The sequence below is a fragment of the Cucurbita pepo genome, chromosome LG02 (assembly GCF_002806865.2).
Source record: "Cucurbita pepo subsp. pepo cultivar mu-cu-16 chromosome LG02, ASM280686v2, whole genome shotgun sequence".
NCBI lineage: Eukaryota > Viridiplantae > Streptophyta > Magnoliopsida > Cucurbitales > Cucurbitaceae > Cucurbita > Cucurbita pepo.
The window spans coordinates 1-21,248 of NC_036639.1; the positions used below are offsets into that span (position 1 = coordinate 1).

Here is a 21,248-nt window from a genome sequence, read left to right on the forward strand (position 1 = left end):
TTGTTTCTTTCGATGTTTTTCGACGAATCTGTAAGGAAACGCTCAAGTTTAAGAATCGTACACATATAAATTGTTAAAATACGATTTTTTTTCACTTTCGCTTCCGGGCCATTTTGCACTCAAAATCCATAGGTGTTAACATAGGAACTTTTTTGCCCATTGGGACAGGGTCGTTAACTCGATCTGAAAAGTTGTTTTCTCGTTTTAGTATCATACCATATCCACTAAAGATTGTCCTAAGCTTAAAATATGGAAGAAAAAAAACATTTACTCGTGTCGAAAAGACTTCACAACCTCAACCCTTACGAAAAGACCCTCGTGGAGGCACCCGAATGACTATGTGAAAAACCTTTGTTTCTTTCGATGTTTTTCGACGAATCTGTAAGGAAACGCTCAAGTTTAAGAGTCTTACACATATAAATGGTGAAAATACGAATTTTTTTCACTTTCGCTTCCGGGCCATTTTTCACCCAAAATCCATAGGTGTTAACATATAAACTTTTTTCCCCTTTGAGACACGGTCGTTAACTCAATCTGAAAAGTTGTTTTCTCGTTTTAGTATCATACCATATCCACTAAAGATTGTCCTAAGCTTAAAATATGGAAGAAAAAAAACATTTACTCGTGTCGAAAAGACTTCACAACCTCAACCCTTACGAAAAGACCCTCGTGGAGGCACCCGAATGACTATGTGAAAAACCTTTGTTTCTTTCGATGTTTTTCGACGAATCTGTAAGGAAACGCTCAAGTTTAAGAGTCTTACACATATAAATGGTGAAAATACGAATTTTTTTCACTTTCGCTTCCGGGCCATTTTTCACCCAAAATCCATAGGTGTTAACATAGGAACTTTTTGGCCCATTGGGACAGGGTCGTTAACTCGATCTGAAAAGTTGTTTTCTCGTTTTAGTATCATACCATATCCACTAAAGATTGTCCTAAGCTTAAAATATGGAAGAAAAAAAACATTTACTCGTGTCGAAAAGACTTCACAACCTCAACCCTTACGAAAAGACCCTCGTGGAGGCACCCGAATGACTATGTGAAAAACCTTTGTTTCTTTCGATGTTTTTCGACGAATCTGTAAGGAAACGCTCAAGTTTAAGAGTCTTACACATATAAATGGTGAAAATACGAATTTTTTTCACTTTCGCTTCCGGGCCATTTTTCACCCAAAATCCATAGGTGTTAACATAGGAACTTTTTGGCCCATTGGGACAGGGTCGTTAACTCGATCTGAAAAGTTGTTTTCTCGTTTTAGTATCATACCATATCCACTAAAGATTGTCCTAAGCTTAAAATATGGAAGAAAAAAAACATTTACTCGTGTCGAAAAGACTTCACAACCTCAACCCTTACGAAAAGACCCTCGTGGAGGCACCCGAATGACTATGTGAAAAACCTTTGTTTCTTTCGATGTTTTTCGACGAATCTGTAAGGAAACGCTCAAGTTTAAGAGTCTTACACATATAAATGGTGAAAATACGAATTTTTTTCACTTTCGCTTCCGGGCCATTTTTCACCCAAAATCCATAGGTGTTAACATAGGAACTTTTTGGCCCATTGGGACAGGGTCGTTAACTCGATCTGAAAAGTTGTTTTCTCGTTTTAGTATCATACCATATCCACTAAAGATTGTCCTAAGCTTAAAATATGGAAGAAAAAAAACATTTACTCGTGTCGAAAAGACTTCACAACCTCAACCCTTACGAAAAGACCCTCGTGGAGGCACCCGAATGACTATGTGAAAAACCTTTGTTTCTTTCGATGTTTTTCGACGAATCTGTAAGGAAACGCTCAAGTTTAAGAGTCTTACACATATAAATGGTGAAAATACGAATTTTTTTCACTTTCGCTTCCGGGCCATTTTTCACCCAAAATCCATAGGTGTTAACATAGGAACTTTTTGGCCCATTGGGACAGGGTCGTTAACTCGATCTGAAAAGTTGTTTTCTCGTTTTAGTATCATACCATATCCACTAAAGATTGTCCTAAGCTTAAAATATGGAAGAAAAAAAACATTTACTCGTGTCGAAAAGACTTCACAACCTCAACCCTTACGAAAAGACCCTCGTGGAGGCACCCGAATGACTATGTGAAAAACCTTTGTTTCTTTCGATGTTTTTCGACGAATCTGTAAGGAAACGCTCAAGTTTAAGAGTCTTACACATATAAATGGTGAAAATACGAATTTTTTTCACTTTCGCTTCCGGGCCATTTTTCACCCAAAATCCATAGGTGTTAACATAGGAACTTTTTGGCCCATTGGGACAGGGTCGTTAACTCGATCTGAAAAGTTGTTTTCTCGTTTTAGTATCATACCATATCCACTAAAGATTGTCCTAAGCTTAAAATATGGAAGAAAAAAAACATTTACTCGTGTCGAAAAGACTTCACAACCTCAACCCTTACGAAAAGACCCTCGTGGAGGCACCCGAATGACTATGTGAAAAACCTTTGTTTCTTTCGATGTTTTTCGACGAATCTGTAAGGAAACGCTCAAGTTTAAGAGTCTTACACATATAAATGGTGAAAATACGAATTTTTTTCACTTTCGCTTCCGGGCCATTTTTCACCCAAAATCCATAGGTGTTAACATAGGAACTTTTTGGCCCATTGGGACAGGGTCGTTAACTCGATCTGAAAAGTTGTTTTCTCGTTTTAGTATCATACCATATCCACTAAAGATTGTCCTAAGCTTAAAATATGGAAGAAAAAAAACATTTACTCGTGTCGAAAAGACTTCACAACCTCAACCCTTACGAAAAGACCCTCGTGGAGGCACCCGAATGACTATGTGAAAAACCTTTGTTTCTTTCGATGTTTTTCGACGAATCTGTAAGGAAACGCTCAAGTTTAAGAGTCTTACACATATAAATGGTGAAAATACGAATTTTTTTCACTTTCGCTTCCGGGCCNGTCGTTAACTCGATCTCAAAAGTTGTTTTCTCGTTTTAGTATTATACCATATCCACTAAAGATTGTCCTAAGCTTAAAATATGGAAGAAAAAAAACATTTACAAGTGTCGAAAAGACTTCACAACCTCAACACCTACGAAAAGACCCTCGTGGAGGCACCCGAATGACTATGTGAAAAACCTTTGTTTCTTTCGATGTTTTTCGACGAATCTGTAAGGAAACGCTCAAGTTTAAGAGTCTTACACATATAAATGGTTAAAATACGAATTTTTTTCACTTTCGCTTCCGGGCCATTTTTCACTCAAAATCCATAGGTGTTAACATAGGAACTTTTTGGCCCATTGGGACAGGGTCGTTAACTCGATCTGAAAAGTTGTTTTCTCGTTTTAGTATCATACCATATCCACTAAAGATTGTCCTAAGCTTAAAATATGGAAGAAAAAAAACATTTACTCGTGTCGACAAGACTTCACAACCTCAACCCTTATGAAAAGATCCTCGTGTTGGCACCCGAATCATTATCTGAAAAACCATTGTTTCTTTCAATGTTTTTCGGCGAATCTGTAAGGAAACTCACAAGCTTAAGCATCTTACACAAATAAATGGTTAAAATACGAATTTTTTTCACTTTCGCTTCCGGGCCATTTTTCACTCAAAATCCATAGGTGTTAACATAGGAACTTTTTGGCCCATTGGGACAGGGTCGTTAACTCGATCTGAAAAGTTGTTTTCTCATTTTAGTATCATACCATATCCAATAAGATTGTCTTAAGATTTCATTATGGACGAAAAAAAAACATTTACTCGTCTCGACAAGACTTCACAATCNCTTAAACCCGAAACCCCTAACCCCAAACCCCTAAACCCCAAACCCCTAAACCCCAAACCCCTAAATGCCCTAAAAACCTAAAAACCCTAAAACCTTAAACCCGAAACCCCTAACCCCAAACCCCTAAACCCCAAACCCCTAAACCCCAAACCCCTAAATGCCCTAAAAACCTAAAAACCCTAAAACCTTAAACCCGAAACCCCTAACCCCAAACCCCTAAACCCCAAACCCCTAAACCCCAAACCCCTAAATGCCCTAAAAACCTAAAAACCCTAAAACCTTAAACCCGAAACCCCTAACCCCAAACCCCTAAACCCCAAACCCCTAAACCCCAAACCCCTAAATGCCCTAAAAACCTAAAAACCCTAAAACCTTAAACCCGAAACCCCTAACCCCAAACCCCTAAACCCCAAACCCCTAAACCCCAAACCCCTAAATGCCCTAAAAACCTAAAAACCCTAAAACCTTAAACCCGAAACCCCTAACCCCAAACCCCTAAACCCCAAACCCCTAAACCCCAAACCCCTAAATGCCCTAAAAACCTAAAAACCCTAAAACCTTAAACCCGAAACCCCTAACCCCAAACCCCTAAACCCCAAACCCCTAAACCCCAAACCCCTAAATGCCCTAAAAACCTAAAAACCCTAAAACCTTAAACCCGAAACCCCTAACCCCAAACCCCTAAACCCCAAACCCCTAAACCCCAAACCCCTAAATGCCCTAAAAACCTAAAAACCCTAAAACCTTAAACCCGAAACCCCTAACCCCAAACCCCTAAACCCCAAACCCCTAAACCCCAAACCCCTAAATGCCCTAAAAACCTAAAAACCCTAAAACCTTAAACCCGAAACCCCTAACCCCAAACCCCTAAACCCCAAACCCCTAAACCCCAAACCCCTAAATGCCCTAAAAACCTAAAAACCCTAAAACCTTAAACCCGAAACCCCTAACCCCAAACCCCTAAACCCCAAACCCCTAAACCCCAAACCCCTAAATGCCCTAAAAACCTAAAAACCCTAAAACCTTAAACCCGAAACCCCTAACCCCAAACCCCTAAACCCCAAACCCCTAAACCCCAAACCCCTAAATGCCCTAAAAACCTAAAAACCCTAAAACCTTAAACCCGAAACCCCTAACCCCAAACCCCTAAACCCCAAACCCCTAAACCCCAAACCCCTAAATGCCCTAAAAACCTAAAAACCCTAAAACCTTAAACCCGAAACCCCTAACCCCAAACCCCTAAACCCCAAACCCCTAAACCCCAAACCCCTAAATGCCCTAAAAACCTAAAAACCCTAAAACCTTAAACCCGAAACCCCTAACCCCAAACCCCTAAACCCCAAACCCCTAAACCCCAAACCCCTAAATGCCCTAAAAACCTAAAAACCCTAAAACCTTAAACCCGAAACCCCTAACCCCAAACCCCTAAACTCCAAACCCCTAAACCCCAAACCCCTAAATGCCCTAAAAACCTAAAAACCCTAAAACCTTAAACCCGAAACCCCTAACCCCAAACCCCTAAACCCCAAACCCCTAAACCCCAAACCCCTAAATGCCCTAAAAACCTAAAAACCCTAAAACCTTAAACCCGAAACCCCTAACCCCAAACCCCTAAACCCCAAACCCCTAAACCCCAAACCCCTAAATGCCCTAAAAACCTAAAAACCCTAAAACCTTAAACCCTAAACCGTAATCATTATGTGAAAAAATTGTGTTGCTTTCAATCTTTTTCAACGAATCTGTAAGGTACGCTCAAGTTTGATGAATCTTACGCATATGTTGGGTTAAAATACAAAACTTATTCACTTTCGCTTCCGGTTCATTTTGCAGTCAAATTCCATAGGTGTTAACATAGGAACTTTTTTCCCCTTTGAGATATGGTCGTTAACTCGATCTGAAAAGTTGTTTTCTCGTTTCAGTATCATATCATATCCATTAAATATTGTTCTAAGCTTAAAATATGGAAGAAAAAAAACATTTACTCGTGCCGATAAGACCTCACAACCTCAACCCTGTCGAGTAACCCTTATGGAGGCACCCAAATCATTATGTGAAAAACCTTAGTTTCTTTCTATCTTTTTCAACGAATCTATAAGGAACACTCAAATTTGATGAATCTTACACATATGATTGGTTAAAATACGAAACTTATTCACTTTCGCTTTCGGGCCATTTTCGAGTCAAATTCCATAGGTGTTAACATAAGAACTTTTTTCCCCTTTAAGACAGGGTCGTTAACTCGATCTGAAAAGTTTTTTTCTCCTTTTAGTATCATATCATATCCACTAAAAATTGTCCTATAAGCTTAAAATATTGGAGCAAAAAACCATTTACCCATGTCGATAAGACCTCACAACCTCAACCGTTTGATGAACCTTACACATATGTTGGGTTAAAATACAAAACTTATACACTTTTGCTCACGGGCCATTTAGGTGTCAAATTCCATAGGTGTTAAAATACAAAACTTATACACTTTTTTCCTCCTTTGAGACATGGACGTTAACTTGATCTGAAAAGTTGTTTTCTCATTTTAGTATCATACAATATCCACTAAAGATTGTCCTAAGCTTAAAATATGGAAGAAAAAAAACATTTACTCGTGTCGATAAGACCACAACCTCAACCCTGTTGAGTAGACCCTCATGGAGGCACCCAAATCATTTTGTGAAAAACTTGTCTCTAAAATGCACATTTAGAGAATTTGACGTACAACTCATTCTCCCTCAAATTTGTGTCTTTCCAAGGGTGCAACTAATGTTCTTGGTCCGTCTTAGAGTATGTCAAGATGTCGCCTATGAATATTATGACAAAATTATCCAAACATTCCTTGAACACTCAAGTCATTAATTCCATGAACACTTCAAGGCACTAATGAGTCCGAATGACATAACCACAAACTCATAATGATCCTTCCTCTAAAGATTATCTTCAGTACGTCTTTCTTTTTATCTTAATCTGTTGATAACTCGTTCAAAGATTACCTTAGATTCTAAAGAAAACCTAATCAATGACCACTATTAACGGGAGTTTGGATATGCATAATGATGACGTATGCACAAGATGGGCAAGATTGTACATGCTATTATATAATTCATTGGAAAAAAGACACTTCGTCTACCAAATACAGAGATTTGACCCATTCCATTTCTAAACTGGAACGATAAAGAACACAAACTATATGCATCCATCCACTGATCAAGTCAACTCAGAGAACAGGTAGGTCATAGGTTAGACATTCCATGGAAACCCGCAAAGCAAAGAACAGATACACATACTACAAACTATTTCAGAAATGGCTCTTAGTCATGCCATAAAAAATCTCCCTTGACCTCCCCCCTCAGGCTCCTTCCTCTTCTGTAATCAACTTCTGCATCAGAGCAGGATAAAGCATGATTATACTTGCGGCTATTTTTGGACGACCCTATTCTTGAGAATAGGTCTTCTGTTTCACCTTGGGAAGTACTTGATCCTGGCAAGTTACCAGGTTGTCTTTGCAATTTATCGTCTGCATCAAACAGGTGACAAACAGGTGACAATTGTAACCATAACTAAATTGTAGCTTTCCTAAAACCACATCCCAAAAATGTAATTTAACCTGACTACTAGCATCAGAATTGTGAGTCAGTGTATATAAAAAGGAAATAATGAAACCGAAAGAAAAGTTGCAACATTTTGAAAAAGTTCCCCAAAATGTATTTGTCTTTATTTTCTTTTGATTTCTCATGAAACAAGTGTGAGCTTGTAACAGGGAACAGTGGCTCACCTTTACAGCCATTGCATAATGCCAGGACTTCAGAGCAGGTTTCTTTTTCAACAACGTCAGATGCTGATTTAATACTTCTTTGACTCTGTAAAGTTGCCTGCGTGGATTTCAGTTTTTCACCCACTAATGGAGGTTGAATACTTTCTTCTGCAGACAGACTAGTTGAAGTAAAAGGTCTCATAGTAAAGGAATCTTCCATTACATCAGATATCTCCACGTATTGTGTGGTACTTATAATTTCATCGGCACTGAAACCAAAAGATGCTCGGTAAGCTTCTATTTCCTCCACATCTTGTTTTGGAGACTTACTGTGCCGGTTTTGGTATCCATTCCCACCAGAAGCGTAAACATCTGAATCCTTTGATACACTTAACCTCCCACCAGTATGAGGGAATGGTGGATTGTCCAGATAGAATTGTGCAAATGTAGCAGGGCAGAAGAAATTAGAATCCTGAGAAGCAAGAGGTGTGCCAGTTTTCTCATGTCCAAATAGCCGACCAGAACCACTTCTTGGATATTTTCCATCTTGGAGAGAAGCTGAAGGATTCCACTGTGGTGGAAAGTCCCTCTCAGGAAAAGAAGATGATAAGCAATCGCCGGAGGTCCTTGAAATTGGTGACACGAGGCTACTGGCAGGACTTCCAGGGTAGAGAGAATATGCTGCTTGAAGATCATTGGAAGCAACGTAATTTGCCTTTCCAGTTCCTTTGAGATCCACCGATGAGGATAGGAACTGAGCAAAAGGCACATCAGGGGAAGAAGGAGTGGTTAGGTGAGCTAGTTCGGGTGGGGGAGTGAGTGGAGCAGTTGACGGTTCAGTGGTGAAAGCTGAGAAAACAGGAGGAGAAACCGGTTGTGTTTCATGCGCATATGGCCCTGTAGCGAACATTGTGGATGAAGGACCTCCAGGTGAGTTGGCAGACAACGACAAGAAACAGCTAGGTGATTGGGCTGTTGAAGGGAGTGCAGAATTTGTAAAGGATGCTGGTGAAGAAGGTGGGGCTAAAAGGGATGGAGCTATCACAGTAGCCTGATTGGCTATTCCTGCTGCATGAGGTCCATTTGGCTGGGTTGTCACGACATTGCCCTCAGGTAAACGAGATGCAGGCACAATGCGCTTTTCTCCTTTCTGAGAGTGAAAACAAGATAATGCACCCCAACATCCACCCCATCTCTTTCCCTGGTACAGAAGAAAGTACCAGAACTTAACAGGTTATCACAACAGCTCCTTAAAGAATAGTCAATGAAGAACCAAAAAGTTTAGAACCATCCCTTTTCACAATTTTCGTACAAATTCTTGCTAGCAGAGATGGCCATTTCAAAATTATCCATAAAAAATGTCCAATATCCAGTTTTAGCATTAGTTAAAGTGCCTTTTAGATTTGAGCAAGTTGTTAATGGATGTAAGTCGCTTAAGCGATTCAAAGGAGCAGCCTGAATGTGGGGATCAATAAATCAAATATCAACCGCAATAAATACAAATATTTAATCAAACATCATTAAAATAAAAACCAAAAAACAAAAAGAAGGAAAAATCAAATGCTATTGTTCCATAAATAAAAATTTACTAGGTTTTTTTAACAAGAAAATTCTCATAGATATAATGAAAAGGATTAAAAGTTCAAAGGATACAAAATCCCAGAGGGAGTGAAAAAGAAAAAAATTAATGATATAAAAGACACTCAAATAGAGAATAACCACGAACAAAAACTTTTCATAGACCTAACAAAACACCCAAAAAAAAAAAAGACTATTATTGACTTTTTGCTACCATCTTGAGAAAGTTGAAAACGCTAGGGAGGGCTTTCAAATTTGCGACTGTAGATTTTACTTTGTATTTTTCAGAAATGGTGTAGTACGCCTCATTGAGCTCTTGTTTGTATTGAAGAAGAATCTCTAACTTCTTTTGAAGATATTCTTTTCAGCAAAAAATCATTTCTTGAAGATACTCTATTCAAGAAAGAACTCCAGTTGGTTGAACAACCAGAGGGAATGAGACAGTTTAATAATTGAATTGATGAATAAGGCCTTTGGGAGTTGCCTTTATCTAATGGAAAGTAACGAGGTCAAGACCAGGAGATGATTCTTCTCAATTTCTCATAGATCGTTCTTTGATTTCCAAGGAATGGGATGTGATGTTTGATAATTCTAGAGTCTCAGAACAGGTCCTCCTTTTTGTCACTTCCCTCCTCTTTTTGAAGCTGGTAGTTTTTCTTAGGGACCTTCCCCTTTTCAGTTTCGTAACATTTGGTTAGATGGAGTCTTGCTTCAAAGACTCAAAGAGAAGGTGGACTTGAAATTGGTGCATTGAAGCAGAGAAATATGGCTTTATTGGCCAAATGGGACTGGCTTTCATGATGGAACCTCAATTTTTATGGAGGAAAGTAATTGTTAGCATCTATGGTTCTGTAATAATGGATGGAATTCAGGCTTGGAAGAGATTTAAGTCTTCGAAGTCCATGAATTCAATTTCAAAATTATGGCAGAACTTTGATTAACTTGCTCACTTTAATTTGGGCAAGGGAAGGAAGATTCGATTTTGGGAAGATCCTTGGTTGAAATTTTATGTTTTAGGGACTTTTTTCCTCGGCTGTATGCTATTTCACCTTCTCCCAATGCCTCTGTTTGAGCGTTTTGGGATATGCACGCTGGTTCTTGGAATCTATCTTTTTGTTGATGCTTGAAAGATGAGGAGATTGCCGATTTTCAGACTCTACTCTACTGCACAATATTTTTGTTCCGAGTCTTAATACAAATGAAGCTTCCAGGCATTGGTCAAATGATCCTTCAGGTATTTTCTCCGCAAAATCTTTAAATGATCACCTGGTATCTTCTTCACCTTTGGAGAAAGAGTTATAATTAGCCTCACGGAAATCCAAGAGTCCTAAGAGAACTTATATTTTTTGTGGATAATGCTTGATGGGAATTTTAATCCGTCCAATGTTTGGAAAAAGAAGAATCCAGCTCACTGTCTGTTTCCATCAGTTTCTGCTCCTCAGCCTTCAGGATGCTCTCCCAACCATGTGTATTTTAATTGCTTTTATGCAAGCTTTGGTTGGTTCAAGCTGTTCTCAATTTTCAATTTTTTCTAATGTCTCATCGTAGTATCTCCCACACTACATGGTCCAACACTTCTCAATTCTAAGGCCAAGTTGTTATGGATTGATGCGGTTAAAACTTTTCTTTCGGAACGATGGTTGGAACAGAATCAAAGAATTTTTTCAAGGAAAACAGCTCATCTCAAAACCTCATATTGGTGTTCTTTGACAAAGTTGTTCGTGGGATTTTCACTTCGGGACATATGTTTGAATTGGAATGCATTTATATATTATATTTATAGTGTTTTGCTTATTGTAACTTTTTAGTTTGATTTTTTTTTTTTTTTTTTTTTTTTTTTTTTTTTTTTTTTTTTTTTTTTTTTTTTNTCACTTCTATGCATTCTTAGAGCATTAGTCTATTTTCATGTTTTTTCGTTATAAAAAAAAAGAATTTCAATCAAGTGAATAATTACAAACGATCTTAGAAACTGACACCCAAAGAGAAACATAGAACCTAGAGGTGGAATGGTGTTTTAAAATGATATCAAAGCAAGAGGTCCTATGTTTGAACTCCGGTAATGTCATTTCCTCCCCAATTAATATTGGACATTTCCTCCCCAATTAATATTGATTTCCACTTGTTGGGTCTTCTACAATTTTAGGGTTAAGCATAAGTAAGGAAGAATTCTTTGACGATTCTGACAATCGTACCTTCCTTGTTTGTTCTTGTGCCGCCTTCAATCCTTTTTCTAAACCCCATTTGTGTCACTTATGCTCCTTTTCCTAAACATCAATCGCTCCCCCTACTTTAGAGATGTCCAGAAGGCAAGAATAGAAACATTCCTGCCGCCAATTTGAATCTCTATTCTCACAAAAAAAATTCATTTATTTGTCAGAGAGCAAGTTCACTACAAGAAAACTTTTTTCGTCTTTTATTTCTTTTTTTTATTTTTTATCTGTTCTATCTTTTAAATTTATTCTCAACTCTAATAACCATTCTTTCCCAAAAAAAAAAAAAAAAAAAAAAAAAAAAAAAAAAAAAAAAAAAAAAAAAAAAAAAANACAAATTATCACAATAAAAATAATAATATACCATAAGCAAAAATACAATTATAATGTTCAACTAACATAAATTTTTATACTTAAATTTCAATAATGCAACATCAACTCAACTCCTCCATCCCTCCTCCATTCCTTCTCCATTCCTTGTGTACGAGATTCCCCATCCTATACGAGATGAGTCCTCGAAAGACTCGAGCTCTTAGGATTAAATGGACATCTCTACCATTCCCATGACTCATGTCAACGTCTTTCCCGTCTTTCTTTCCTCACCCATTCCCCATCCATTCCATCGACCACTCTACCTTTGTCCATTAACCCCTTTTTCTTCTTTTTCTTTCTATTCTTCTTCTCATTCTCCCATCACTCAATTGCTCTTCCTTCCCTAACCACACAGCACCAACTCATTGACTGCAACCGTTGCTTGCCCTTTTATTGTTATCTGCATTTTCTTCGTTCAACCTTCCAGCTATCGGCTCTCCTAGTATGTGATATTCTCATAGATTTTTCTTATCAAGATTTCATAATTAAAAGTCGATTGATTTTCACTTTTTTTTTTTTTTTTTTTTTTTTTTTTTTTTTTNGATGAGTTAGTACATGCATAATATTGATTTTCGTATTGAATGTAAAAATGACAAGTTTTTCGTAGAAAATGTGAACAAAAAGAAGATTCTTCTTCTAACCTACCTCTTATTCCGGTTTGAATGCTCTATGGTTGAGCTTTGACAAATTCCAGTTTGCTCGATTTTTCATAAGAAATTTAGAAAGGATTTTGGGATCAACTAGCGGTTTAAATTTGGTTCATCCAATGATTGGCATTCAAAATGTACTATTTGGCCTTACCCAGGTGGAAGAAAGCTTGTACAACAAGAAACACTCCCACCTTGAGTGTATAAAGAGCTACAGAGGATGAATATTTTTAAAGAATTTACGTTTCTCATATTGAAAACATTCTTTTTTGAAGCAATAGGGCAACACTTTCAGTGGTCTGGTAAACATTAATTTCCCAAACAACTAATTTCCTCAGCCATTGTATTAAAAGTTGAAGAAATCATGGTGTTTTGTCCATTAGAGACTCTTCAAACTTCGTGGATATAAGGAAGATTAATCAGGTAATGGAAGATGAAGGGTTCACTATCACAAACAAAGATGATTTGATGGCAGGGGTCCATTATTCAAAGTTCCCTTCCGTTCATGATACGATCAATAATGTGGATGGCCTGGGTTCTCCAAGCAACAATAACTTTGTGGGACACAAAGGATTAAATGGCGGTTTCTTGCATGATCAGAACAGTCCTCATCTTCAAAGGTGTTATTTCCCCCGGTTTTATTGGACCAGCTTTAAATGGAAGTGATTGAGATTGATAAATTGGAAGCGAACACCTAATAGTCAAGGTTATTAACGAGGCCACTATTCGAAATTTTATAAAAGAAAAAATGCATTTAACTATTTGTCTTTCATGGCTCCAGACTCTTCAAATTTTACCAAGTCAATGGAATTTTGTATGTCTATGCAGTCAGATCCTATTATCTCAATAAATGCAACTGATTCTCATTTGGTCTTATGATCAAATAAAATAAGTACATAAATTTTAGAGACTAATCCAAATTTTATTGAAGATGTTTGCTCATGGTTTTGTTAATTCATCATTCTCCATTCCAAGTTCAAACTTAATTCAGAAAATGGTGTACCGTTTTCCTCTAAAATTTCAGATGCTCTATCGTTTTTTTCACCATTTATCGACTCTGATGCTGAATCACTAAGAAATGAGAAATTGGAAATTGATCAGAAAATCCATGACAATCTTGAACAATCCTCGACTCTCCTTTTTTCGAAAAAATGTTATAGCTTCTTCAAAGTTTATGGATGACCCGGTCAAAGAAGATTTTCTGGTGGAGGCCACCATCTTGATTCCTAAAAAATTCACCTCTTAATGAGATTTGCAGTCGTCATATGCATGAAATTTCCCCTACTCCAACTCAGAAAAAGGTTAAGTTGTTCTTTTTGTTTATTCCCTTATTCAAGATTCTTTTATAGCTTTTGGTTGTGGAAAGCTTCAAATCATTCGGTTTTAAGTTTTTCCAGTCCAATGTGCTTTTTAGAATAAGAAAATCAGTTTTATTAACAATTGAATATGGATGAGTTTGAATTTGATTGAATTGTGTTCTCGATTTGGTTATATTGGCGGGTATTGGTAAAATTTTATAAACCTCAACGAAGATCCTTCTTTGGCATTCTAGAGGATTTTGGAAGGTTTCAAAGGCTTGCATTAGTCTAATAACTCTTTCAATGCAAGAAGTGTTTCTTCAAAAAATATCTTTTCTCAGCTTCATTTTCTCGAGTTGCTTTTCTAAGTTTCAAGTTCTTGAGTATTTGTTATACTTCCACTCCGAAGAAGTTCCTACATTTTTAGCCAAAGTGGGAGCTCTTTATTTCAAACCTTTTGCTGTATTTTTTATTGTCTCACTAGTTGGTTTTCATCATTTTATCCTCCGGTATTTTAGGGCTTATTTTTCCTTATCTGGTCTGATCCTTAACGTTTTTCCTTCCTTTCTATACATCAATGGGAAGTTATTTAGTTTTAAAAAAAAAAATCATACTCTTCTTCTCATCCTTGAATTTCACTTTTTCCTAGATACATGATATGTATCTCTTATGTTTCTTTTTTCAACCAAAAAAAGGAAAGAAAAAAATTATAGAAAACATAAAAACACAAGGGTTGTAAAAGAACTACTCTAATTAGAATGGATGAAAGAATATTGTATATACAAAAAGGCATAACAAATATTAGATAGAGACGCCTATAATTCTAATTTCTCCCAAATACGGTTTAATAGCTAGCATCCTTCAAAAACTTCTCTAATCAATTTCCAACCAACCAATTCAAAAGAAGGCTTTCGCCATCATAAATACTCAACAATCACAAAGTACCACAAGCAACTTCTTTGAAATATCAATCCCACTAGGACACAAGGGCATTCTTGAAATTACCCATAAGTCAAACTAGTCCGCTACTTCAGGTTCCTAACAACAAGATCATAAGACAATTATGTTATGCTACTTGTTCAGCGTGGAATATTCTCTTGAAGCTTCTTCATATGATGAATAAAGATTCGTATGAAGAATATAATGAACATTGATTAACTGTGATGTTAGCACCCTCTCGAGTAGCATTCAAAAGGCACTTCCAAACATTTGTGGGAAGTTATTCTTTTAGGGGTTCCCTTTCTTTTCTCTCAATGTTTGAGAATGTGGTGGGAGATGGGGTGGGGTGAACACTTATGGGAAGGACGTTAGTTTGGATGATAGATCTCTTTACTCTTTCTTTTCTCATCTTTACCATCTATCTTCCATGAGGCTTCATTTAATGGCTTACGTCCTTTCCTCCTTGGAAGGTTCCACCTCTCTTGACCTTGGGTTGCACTAATCATTACCTAAAAGGGAAAGACCAGTCTAGTAGCCTCCCATAAGGAACTGTTATAACAAGCATGAGCGGGGATGAGAAATGACTTGTTTCTTCATGAGGGATCCGTGTTAGTCTCTTTCTTAGGTTAGGGGTCACCTTAACGATCTGCTTTCTAACGTGGATATTTTGACCATTTTATCTTTACTGAGGGGATTCATTTGCTTGTCCCAAGAGGAGGTATCTTCGTACTTGAATTCTTGAATTCTTAACCCTTGTGAGGTGTTCGAGAAGAGATAAACAATCATATGTTTAAAGGGGAAGGGTCAAACTAGGGAGCAAGTTTGGTCTCTTTTCATATTTCACGTCTCCCTCTGGGCATCAATACATAAGAACTTTAGTAATCTGCAGGGTTCATCTAGCTTGATTTGAGCCCTGTCCTTTATCTCAACTCATGGGGTTACCCCTCATATTCTTTCATGTTTTCTTAATAAAAGCTTGGTTTATATATTAAAAAAAAACAATTGTGATGCTAAAATAATACTTAAATGTACGTGCTTGTCGGATTCATATGTAGGAAGAATTAATTACTTTATAAGGTAATTAATGCAAAATCAAATATTTGCTAATAGCAAAAGGACCAACGACTGAACTTGATTCTCGAATAAGTCAAATGCATCTCACCTTGAAGGATTTACGTACATTACAAGTGTGTGCATATATGAAAGAGTAAGTTCAAAGTATAATTAACCGAAAGAGTAAGTTCAAAGTATGATTAACCGAAAGAGTAAGTTCAAAGTTCAAAGTGTGTGCATATATGAAAGAGTAAGACCTCCGTCCCATCCCTCTTTGAGTGAGAACAGAGGGAGGTAAGGGTGGATTTAAGGTGGCTTGCTGGCTGCGGAAGGAAGAAGGACTCGGATTTGTCAAAGGGAGAAGGCACCGGAGGTTGAAAGACCAAAACCCACGCTTGTTGGGAGAACTTAAGCTCTAGATCCACGGGCATTCGTCGGCAATTTCGGATGGAAGCAAGCCAAAACGAAAAGTCGAACGAAGGGAGAACGCCAAGGTACATTCATGAGTTTTGAGAGCTTCTACCGTTACATTCGTCCCCTACCCTCCATGAGTTGACCCAATTTCAATTGCTACCCTCCATGAGTTGACCCAATTTCAATTGCTATAGGTTCGCAAGAGGACGATCTAGACTTTGTTGAAGAAAACAGGTAGAGTTTTGACTTGTACGACGAAGGGCGAGTGCGAGAAAGGAAGGAGGAAATCCAGCAAGCGCAGAGATGAGGGAAAGAAAAAGAATAAGAGGGGGGAAAAATGATTATGAAAGAAGAAGAAGAAGGTTCTCAAGAGAGGAAGAGGGAGGAAAAGGAGAGGAGGAAAGAGAAAAAAAAAAAAAAAAAAAAGANAAAGAAAGAAAAAAAATTTGGAGGAAAAGGATGGGTCCAACCCACAAGCCCGACCCGCAGATAGCCCAACCCGAGCGGCCGACCCGTGGGCGGGTCAACTCGGGCGGTCTAACTCGCGAGCATCCCAACTCAGGCGGTCCAACCCGATTTTGCCTCTTTTTGCGTAATTTACTCATTTCAACTCCGACTTTGGCACCATTTTGACCGATTTATATCAAATGTAAGAGTTATTTGAGGAGTTTGACAATTTTTGGAATCCCCAAAAGACGCAAACCCAAACAAAAAGTGTCACGCTTTCCAAGTAAGTGGCACCTCAGAACCTAGGATTTAGCTATGCTCATAGCATGCATGAAAGTATGATCCAAGTAAGTGGCACCTCAGAACCTAGGATTTAGCTATGCTCATAGCATGCATGAAAGTATGATATGAGAAGCATGTCATATAAATTTGAGCATGCAATGAGTTGGTTTGATCTATGTAAGAGCACATTAAACGTTATGGTGCACATTTATCGAGGAATGAACTGTTGAGTTATGATTTGACCGAAATTGAGAGTATGTCTTTAGTCTGATATGAAGCATGCTATAGGAAGCCGCTTATAAATGGTTGTGCATAAAATGAGCTAAGATAACATATGTGGAATGTTATTATGTATGTTACTAAAACGCGTATGCACTATCTTATGAACTGAAATTTATAAATAGGTATCCATGCTTAGATCGCTATGCTATGTCTCTATTTCATATGTTTCTGATGTATGCAGTTATACGAGGACAGTTAGGGGTACGCCAACAAACCCCTAGTTGTGAACCTGACTCGATTGTCAAGGGTTCAGATAACCATAGAACTGGCTTATGATATTTTATGATTTATGATTGTACCATGTGGGGACTACTGTGAAGTTGGCCAGTTAGCTTCCTGCAGTGAGCCGGCCATAAGCAGCAGAGGTCCACAGTTGTACCTTGTAAATTGGTTATAATTATTGTTCATGCATGTGATTTATGCAATTACACAAGGACGGTAGGAGCTCGCCAACTATTCCCTCATCATAAACCTCACTCAATTGTCAAGAGTTCAGATAACCATAGAACTGGCATATGATGTTTTATGATTTGTGCCCTGTGGGGACTATTAGGAAGCTTGTTCGTTAGCTTCCTTTTGGTGAACCTATCATGAGCAATAGGGGTCCATAGTTGCACCTTAGAGTTGGTCGAGCCTTAATATGCATGAGCCCTACGAGATTTATACCAAGGTCGTGCCTCAAGGACTCTGAGATATGACAATGATGATGATAGACTAGCAGAAACAACTAATTAGGAGACCTAGAAGACCTAAGAACATTCCAAGGGCCGGAGGTCAAGATAGGACCAAGATCCAAGAGAAAGTAGAATGAGTAAACCTAAAGTGTAGCCTAGGAAAAGCTTATACGGGGGAACGAACCCCCAAAAGAGAATAAGATACCGAATGTACGAACAAGATCAATAAGACTTAATAACGAAATATGAACTACCAACAAGCTGCTTACTGAGAATATTTTATATACTCATCCCTACCACTTCAACTTTCTTTTTAGGCGGAGCTTGATGCTTGACGTAGTTCGAGGCAGAGGCACACATGGGTTGTTGGCTATAGGGAGTCTCATCACACTTGAGTCTGAAGTTCCTTTATACTTACCTTTAAATCTTGTATTTCATGTATTTTAAATAGTTCGATCTTGTAGTGTAGTATCTTAGTGGTCTTTTCTTGTTTCTTTATAAAAGCAAAAATTTTAATTATTATTTTAATCAAATTTCAAAGAGCATGCACGTGTTCAAATGTTTTAGATTTTACGCATTTTTTACTTATTTTCCATGTTAGTAACGGTCAGTGGCTCGAGTCCCTCGAAAAGTGGAGGGGTCCTTACATGAAAAGAAACTAAAACAAAGGAATAATAAGCATAAAGTGGAATGACCACAAACCAAATCACAACAAGAAGGTGATGCCCATTAGTCAAAGCTGTAAAACTAACAAAGATCTATATAAAAAACTATCAAGTACGTGGAATCCACATTTGTAAAATAATTAGAGGTAGAAACATGGATTTGGTACATTGCTAGGAAATAGAGGGGTGAACCTAGATCTAGGAAAGAAAAGGCCGTGAAAAAGAATGTCATTGCTTACGCAGTAAATCCAAATCCTAAACAAGCAAAATGGGGATTGGAGCACTCTAAATCTACTGGTATAAGAAACAATGTGCAAAAACAACAATATTCTCGAGCTATAAACAAGCATAATGATTTGTGGGGAGGGGATGCATACCCGTTCTTGTTGAGGGATTCTATTCTGCTCGGACCCCATTCACACTTGGTAGCTCGACTAAGTCTCTATTTACCTTCCTAAGTTGCCCTTTCCTACTAGACTCTTGGCCCACCTCCTCCTCCACCTCCTCCTCCTAACGAGCATAAATATAGTTATAAGGAACCAGTAAAATGAAAGATTTAAAGAAAAGAAAAGCCAGTAAAATGAAAGATTTAAAAGAAAAGCCACATGTTTCTATCATTTTAGCCTGTATATAAAGAGGAGGGGAAGGAGGTCTCTTACCGTCAACTTCGTCCATTTAAGGACTAATATGAGTTAGACCCATACCAACCTTGGCATTTCTTAACTCACGGAGTAGAATCTAACAGCATATAGACTTCCTCTCCAACGCTGAAAAAAGCTTGATAAAGAGAAAGAGAGACGATTCAATATACTTATTTTAATAGATAAAAGTTGAAATATTACTAGAAAGGACAAGGAAAGACAAAAGTGAGAAAGATAAAGAGGCATAACAGCGAACTATGAGATGAGCATACCTAAAAATAATGACATTTCTTCTCATTTTATTTTTTTCCTATCTTTTGTGTCATTTTTATTAGATTTTAGATGCCAAGGGGTACTTATATTTAGTTTGGTTCAGTTTTTTATCTATCCTTTAAAAGAGGTTTAAGTAAATCAAAATTATTATATTTGAAGATATTCAACTAGTCATCATCTTTATGATCTTGGAATTTCCAAAAGGAAAAAATGTATCTGCAGGAGGCCAGAATGTTCCATTGTTTAATTAATTCTAAATCCCACCGCCGGAAAACTGATTTTTTTCCCAACAACAATGACAAGGAATCTTAGGCAAGAAGCAAACGTGGCCAGCTGGAAAAATTTCGCAATTTTGAGGCTTTTTAATCAGCGCCACAATTATATTCCGCAGCTTCCACAATCAAAAATTGAATCGAGGGGAAAGGAAAATTTCAAGCTACATAAAAATAAATCAAAATATCAAAGCCGAGAAGTGTCTTTGAAATAAATCAAAGACATGCCAAAAGAATAAGAGAGTGGCAATCTTATATTTGTGAAGGTGAGGCAAAGGGTTATAGGGCTTAGTGCAATTACTGAGGGCAGTGGAGGAACTATTTGGTATGCGTACAATTGGAGCTATATAGGAAGTCTTGCACTGTGATGGTGAAGCATCTTGATGCTACAAGTCCAAGACTACCATAACGACTGGCTAGGTGTTCAACCAGCATATGGAAGCAGAGGGAACATCATGAAATCTTTGCGAACGGAATATTAACAACAGGGACTAAAATAGGCGCTTTCAAAAAGTTCAGAGACTAATCGGCATTTTGAAAGTTGAACTAAGAAATAAAAAAAATGTAAAAGTTCGGAGACCAAAATGGGATCTAAACCAAGAAAAAAAAATGTTCAGAGCGATTTTCAATAAATCTTTCTGAATTATGATTTGATGAAGAAGAATCAGATGGGTAGAGGAATCGATGGCTTTTGAGAAGAGAGACTTCGATTCAAGAAGTTTGGGATTCGAATTTCGTTCTGAACACCCAGTGCCTGAAGATGTGTTGGTCTCTGATTGAAACCCAAAGAAATCCTAGTCAACGGTCTTCGATTGCACTCGATTTGATGAATTCAAAATAACCATCTGAATTTTAGACTTTTGTGTTTTGTTCCTCTAGTGCAAGGGAAAGCGACTGTAGAAGCAATCAGTTAATACAAAAATGAATCTTCTAAAGGAGAAGAAGAAGAAACAAAAGGGAACAAAAGAACAGCAACAAAAACCCCAGTTTAAAGCCAGCCACAATTTCCCATCACAAGAACAACAAATTCATTAATGGGCCCATTGAATAAATCAGCTTAAAGCCCTTAGTAAGTGAGATTACCTGCAATATTAGCACACAAAAAAGTCCCAGAAGACGGCTGGTCCCTTGTTGTGATGAATGGTTGGTTATTTGTTAAACGCGTCCCTTCTCCCAACCAGTAAAGGTTCCAACAGGGAGCGACGGCGACAGTCGCTGATTAGTCGACGGAGACGGTGGCTTAGTAGTCGACGGCAATGGCAGCTGTGTAAGTGAGACGGCAAATGCGAGAGACAGAGAGAGATGGAACGATGGTGGCTACTGGCCGACAGTCGAAGGAAGTTCCCACATTAGAGAAGCCCTAAACCAAACGCAAAACTTACATTTGAGTCGGTCGGTTAAAACCGGGACTCGGTCGATTCAGTTCGGTCTTAAAGGTTATAATTCGAACCGATCGGCTTGGTTCCTTTCGTCCGTTTTGAATTACTAGTAAAAAACACGTGCATTGATAAGAGAGTAAAAGTGGCCTTCTTAGAAACATAGGTTGAAGTTCAATTTCTAGAATTTTCAACAATTTCATCACTTGTTGACGAGGGAAATTAATGGTTTTCTTTTTCTTTTTTTTGGTAAAATTCATAGGAGAAATGAAGATGAAATTGTAGAGCACCACTTTAATGAAAACTTTACGGTAACTCAAGAATTATTCTTC

At 37.7% G+C, this 21,248-nt stretch overlaps 1 protein-coding gene across 2 annotated transcripts; it reads right to left on the reverse strand.

Moving 5' to 3' along the window:
• Positions 1 to 6,812: 6,812 nt before the first annotated feature.
• On the reverse strand, positions 6,813 to 20,904 carry LOC111788359 (uncharacterized protein At1g76660). 2 transcript variants are annotated; one of them, XM_023668672.1, is made up of 5 exons: positions 20,624 to 20,904; positions 19,014 to 19,121; positions 18,732 to 18,864; positions 7,515 to 8,694; positions 6,813 to 7,256 (listed from the first exon to the last, which is right to left on the reverse strand). In XM_023668672.1, exons 3-5 carry the CDS (start codon positions 18,768 to 18,770, stop codon positions 7,051 to 7,053), a joined length of 1,425 nt encoding a protein of 474 aa, XP_023524440.1. In that variant the 5' UTR covers positions 18,771 to 18,864; positions 19,014 to 19,121; positions 20,624 to 20,904; the 3' UTR covers positions 6,813 to 7,050. The 2 variants fall into 2 exon arrangements, with proteins under 2 accessions (XP_023524440.1, XP_023524439.1); XM_023668671.1 differs by having other exon boundaries at positions 19,014 to 19,131.
• Positions 20,905 to 21,248: the final 344 nt, after the last annotated feature.

Bases quoted from the DNA above. Each gene is read 5' to 3' on its own strand.
- LOC111788359 (XM_023668672.1), bottom strand. From the start codon at position 18,770: ATGGGGTCCGAGCAGAATAGAATCCCTCAACAAGAACGG. The intron at 8,695-18,731 runs GTATGCATCCCC...CTTCTGTACCAG, and splicing joins GAATCCCTCAACAAGAACGG to GGAAAGAGATGGGGTGGATG. The intron at 7,257-7,514 runs GTGAGCCACTGT...TGTTTGATGCAG, and splicing joins ATTATGCAATGGCTGTAAAG to ACGATAAATTGCAAAGACAA.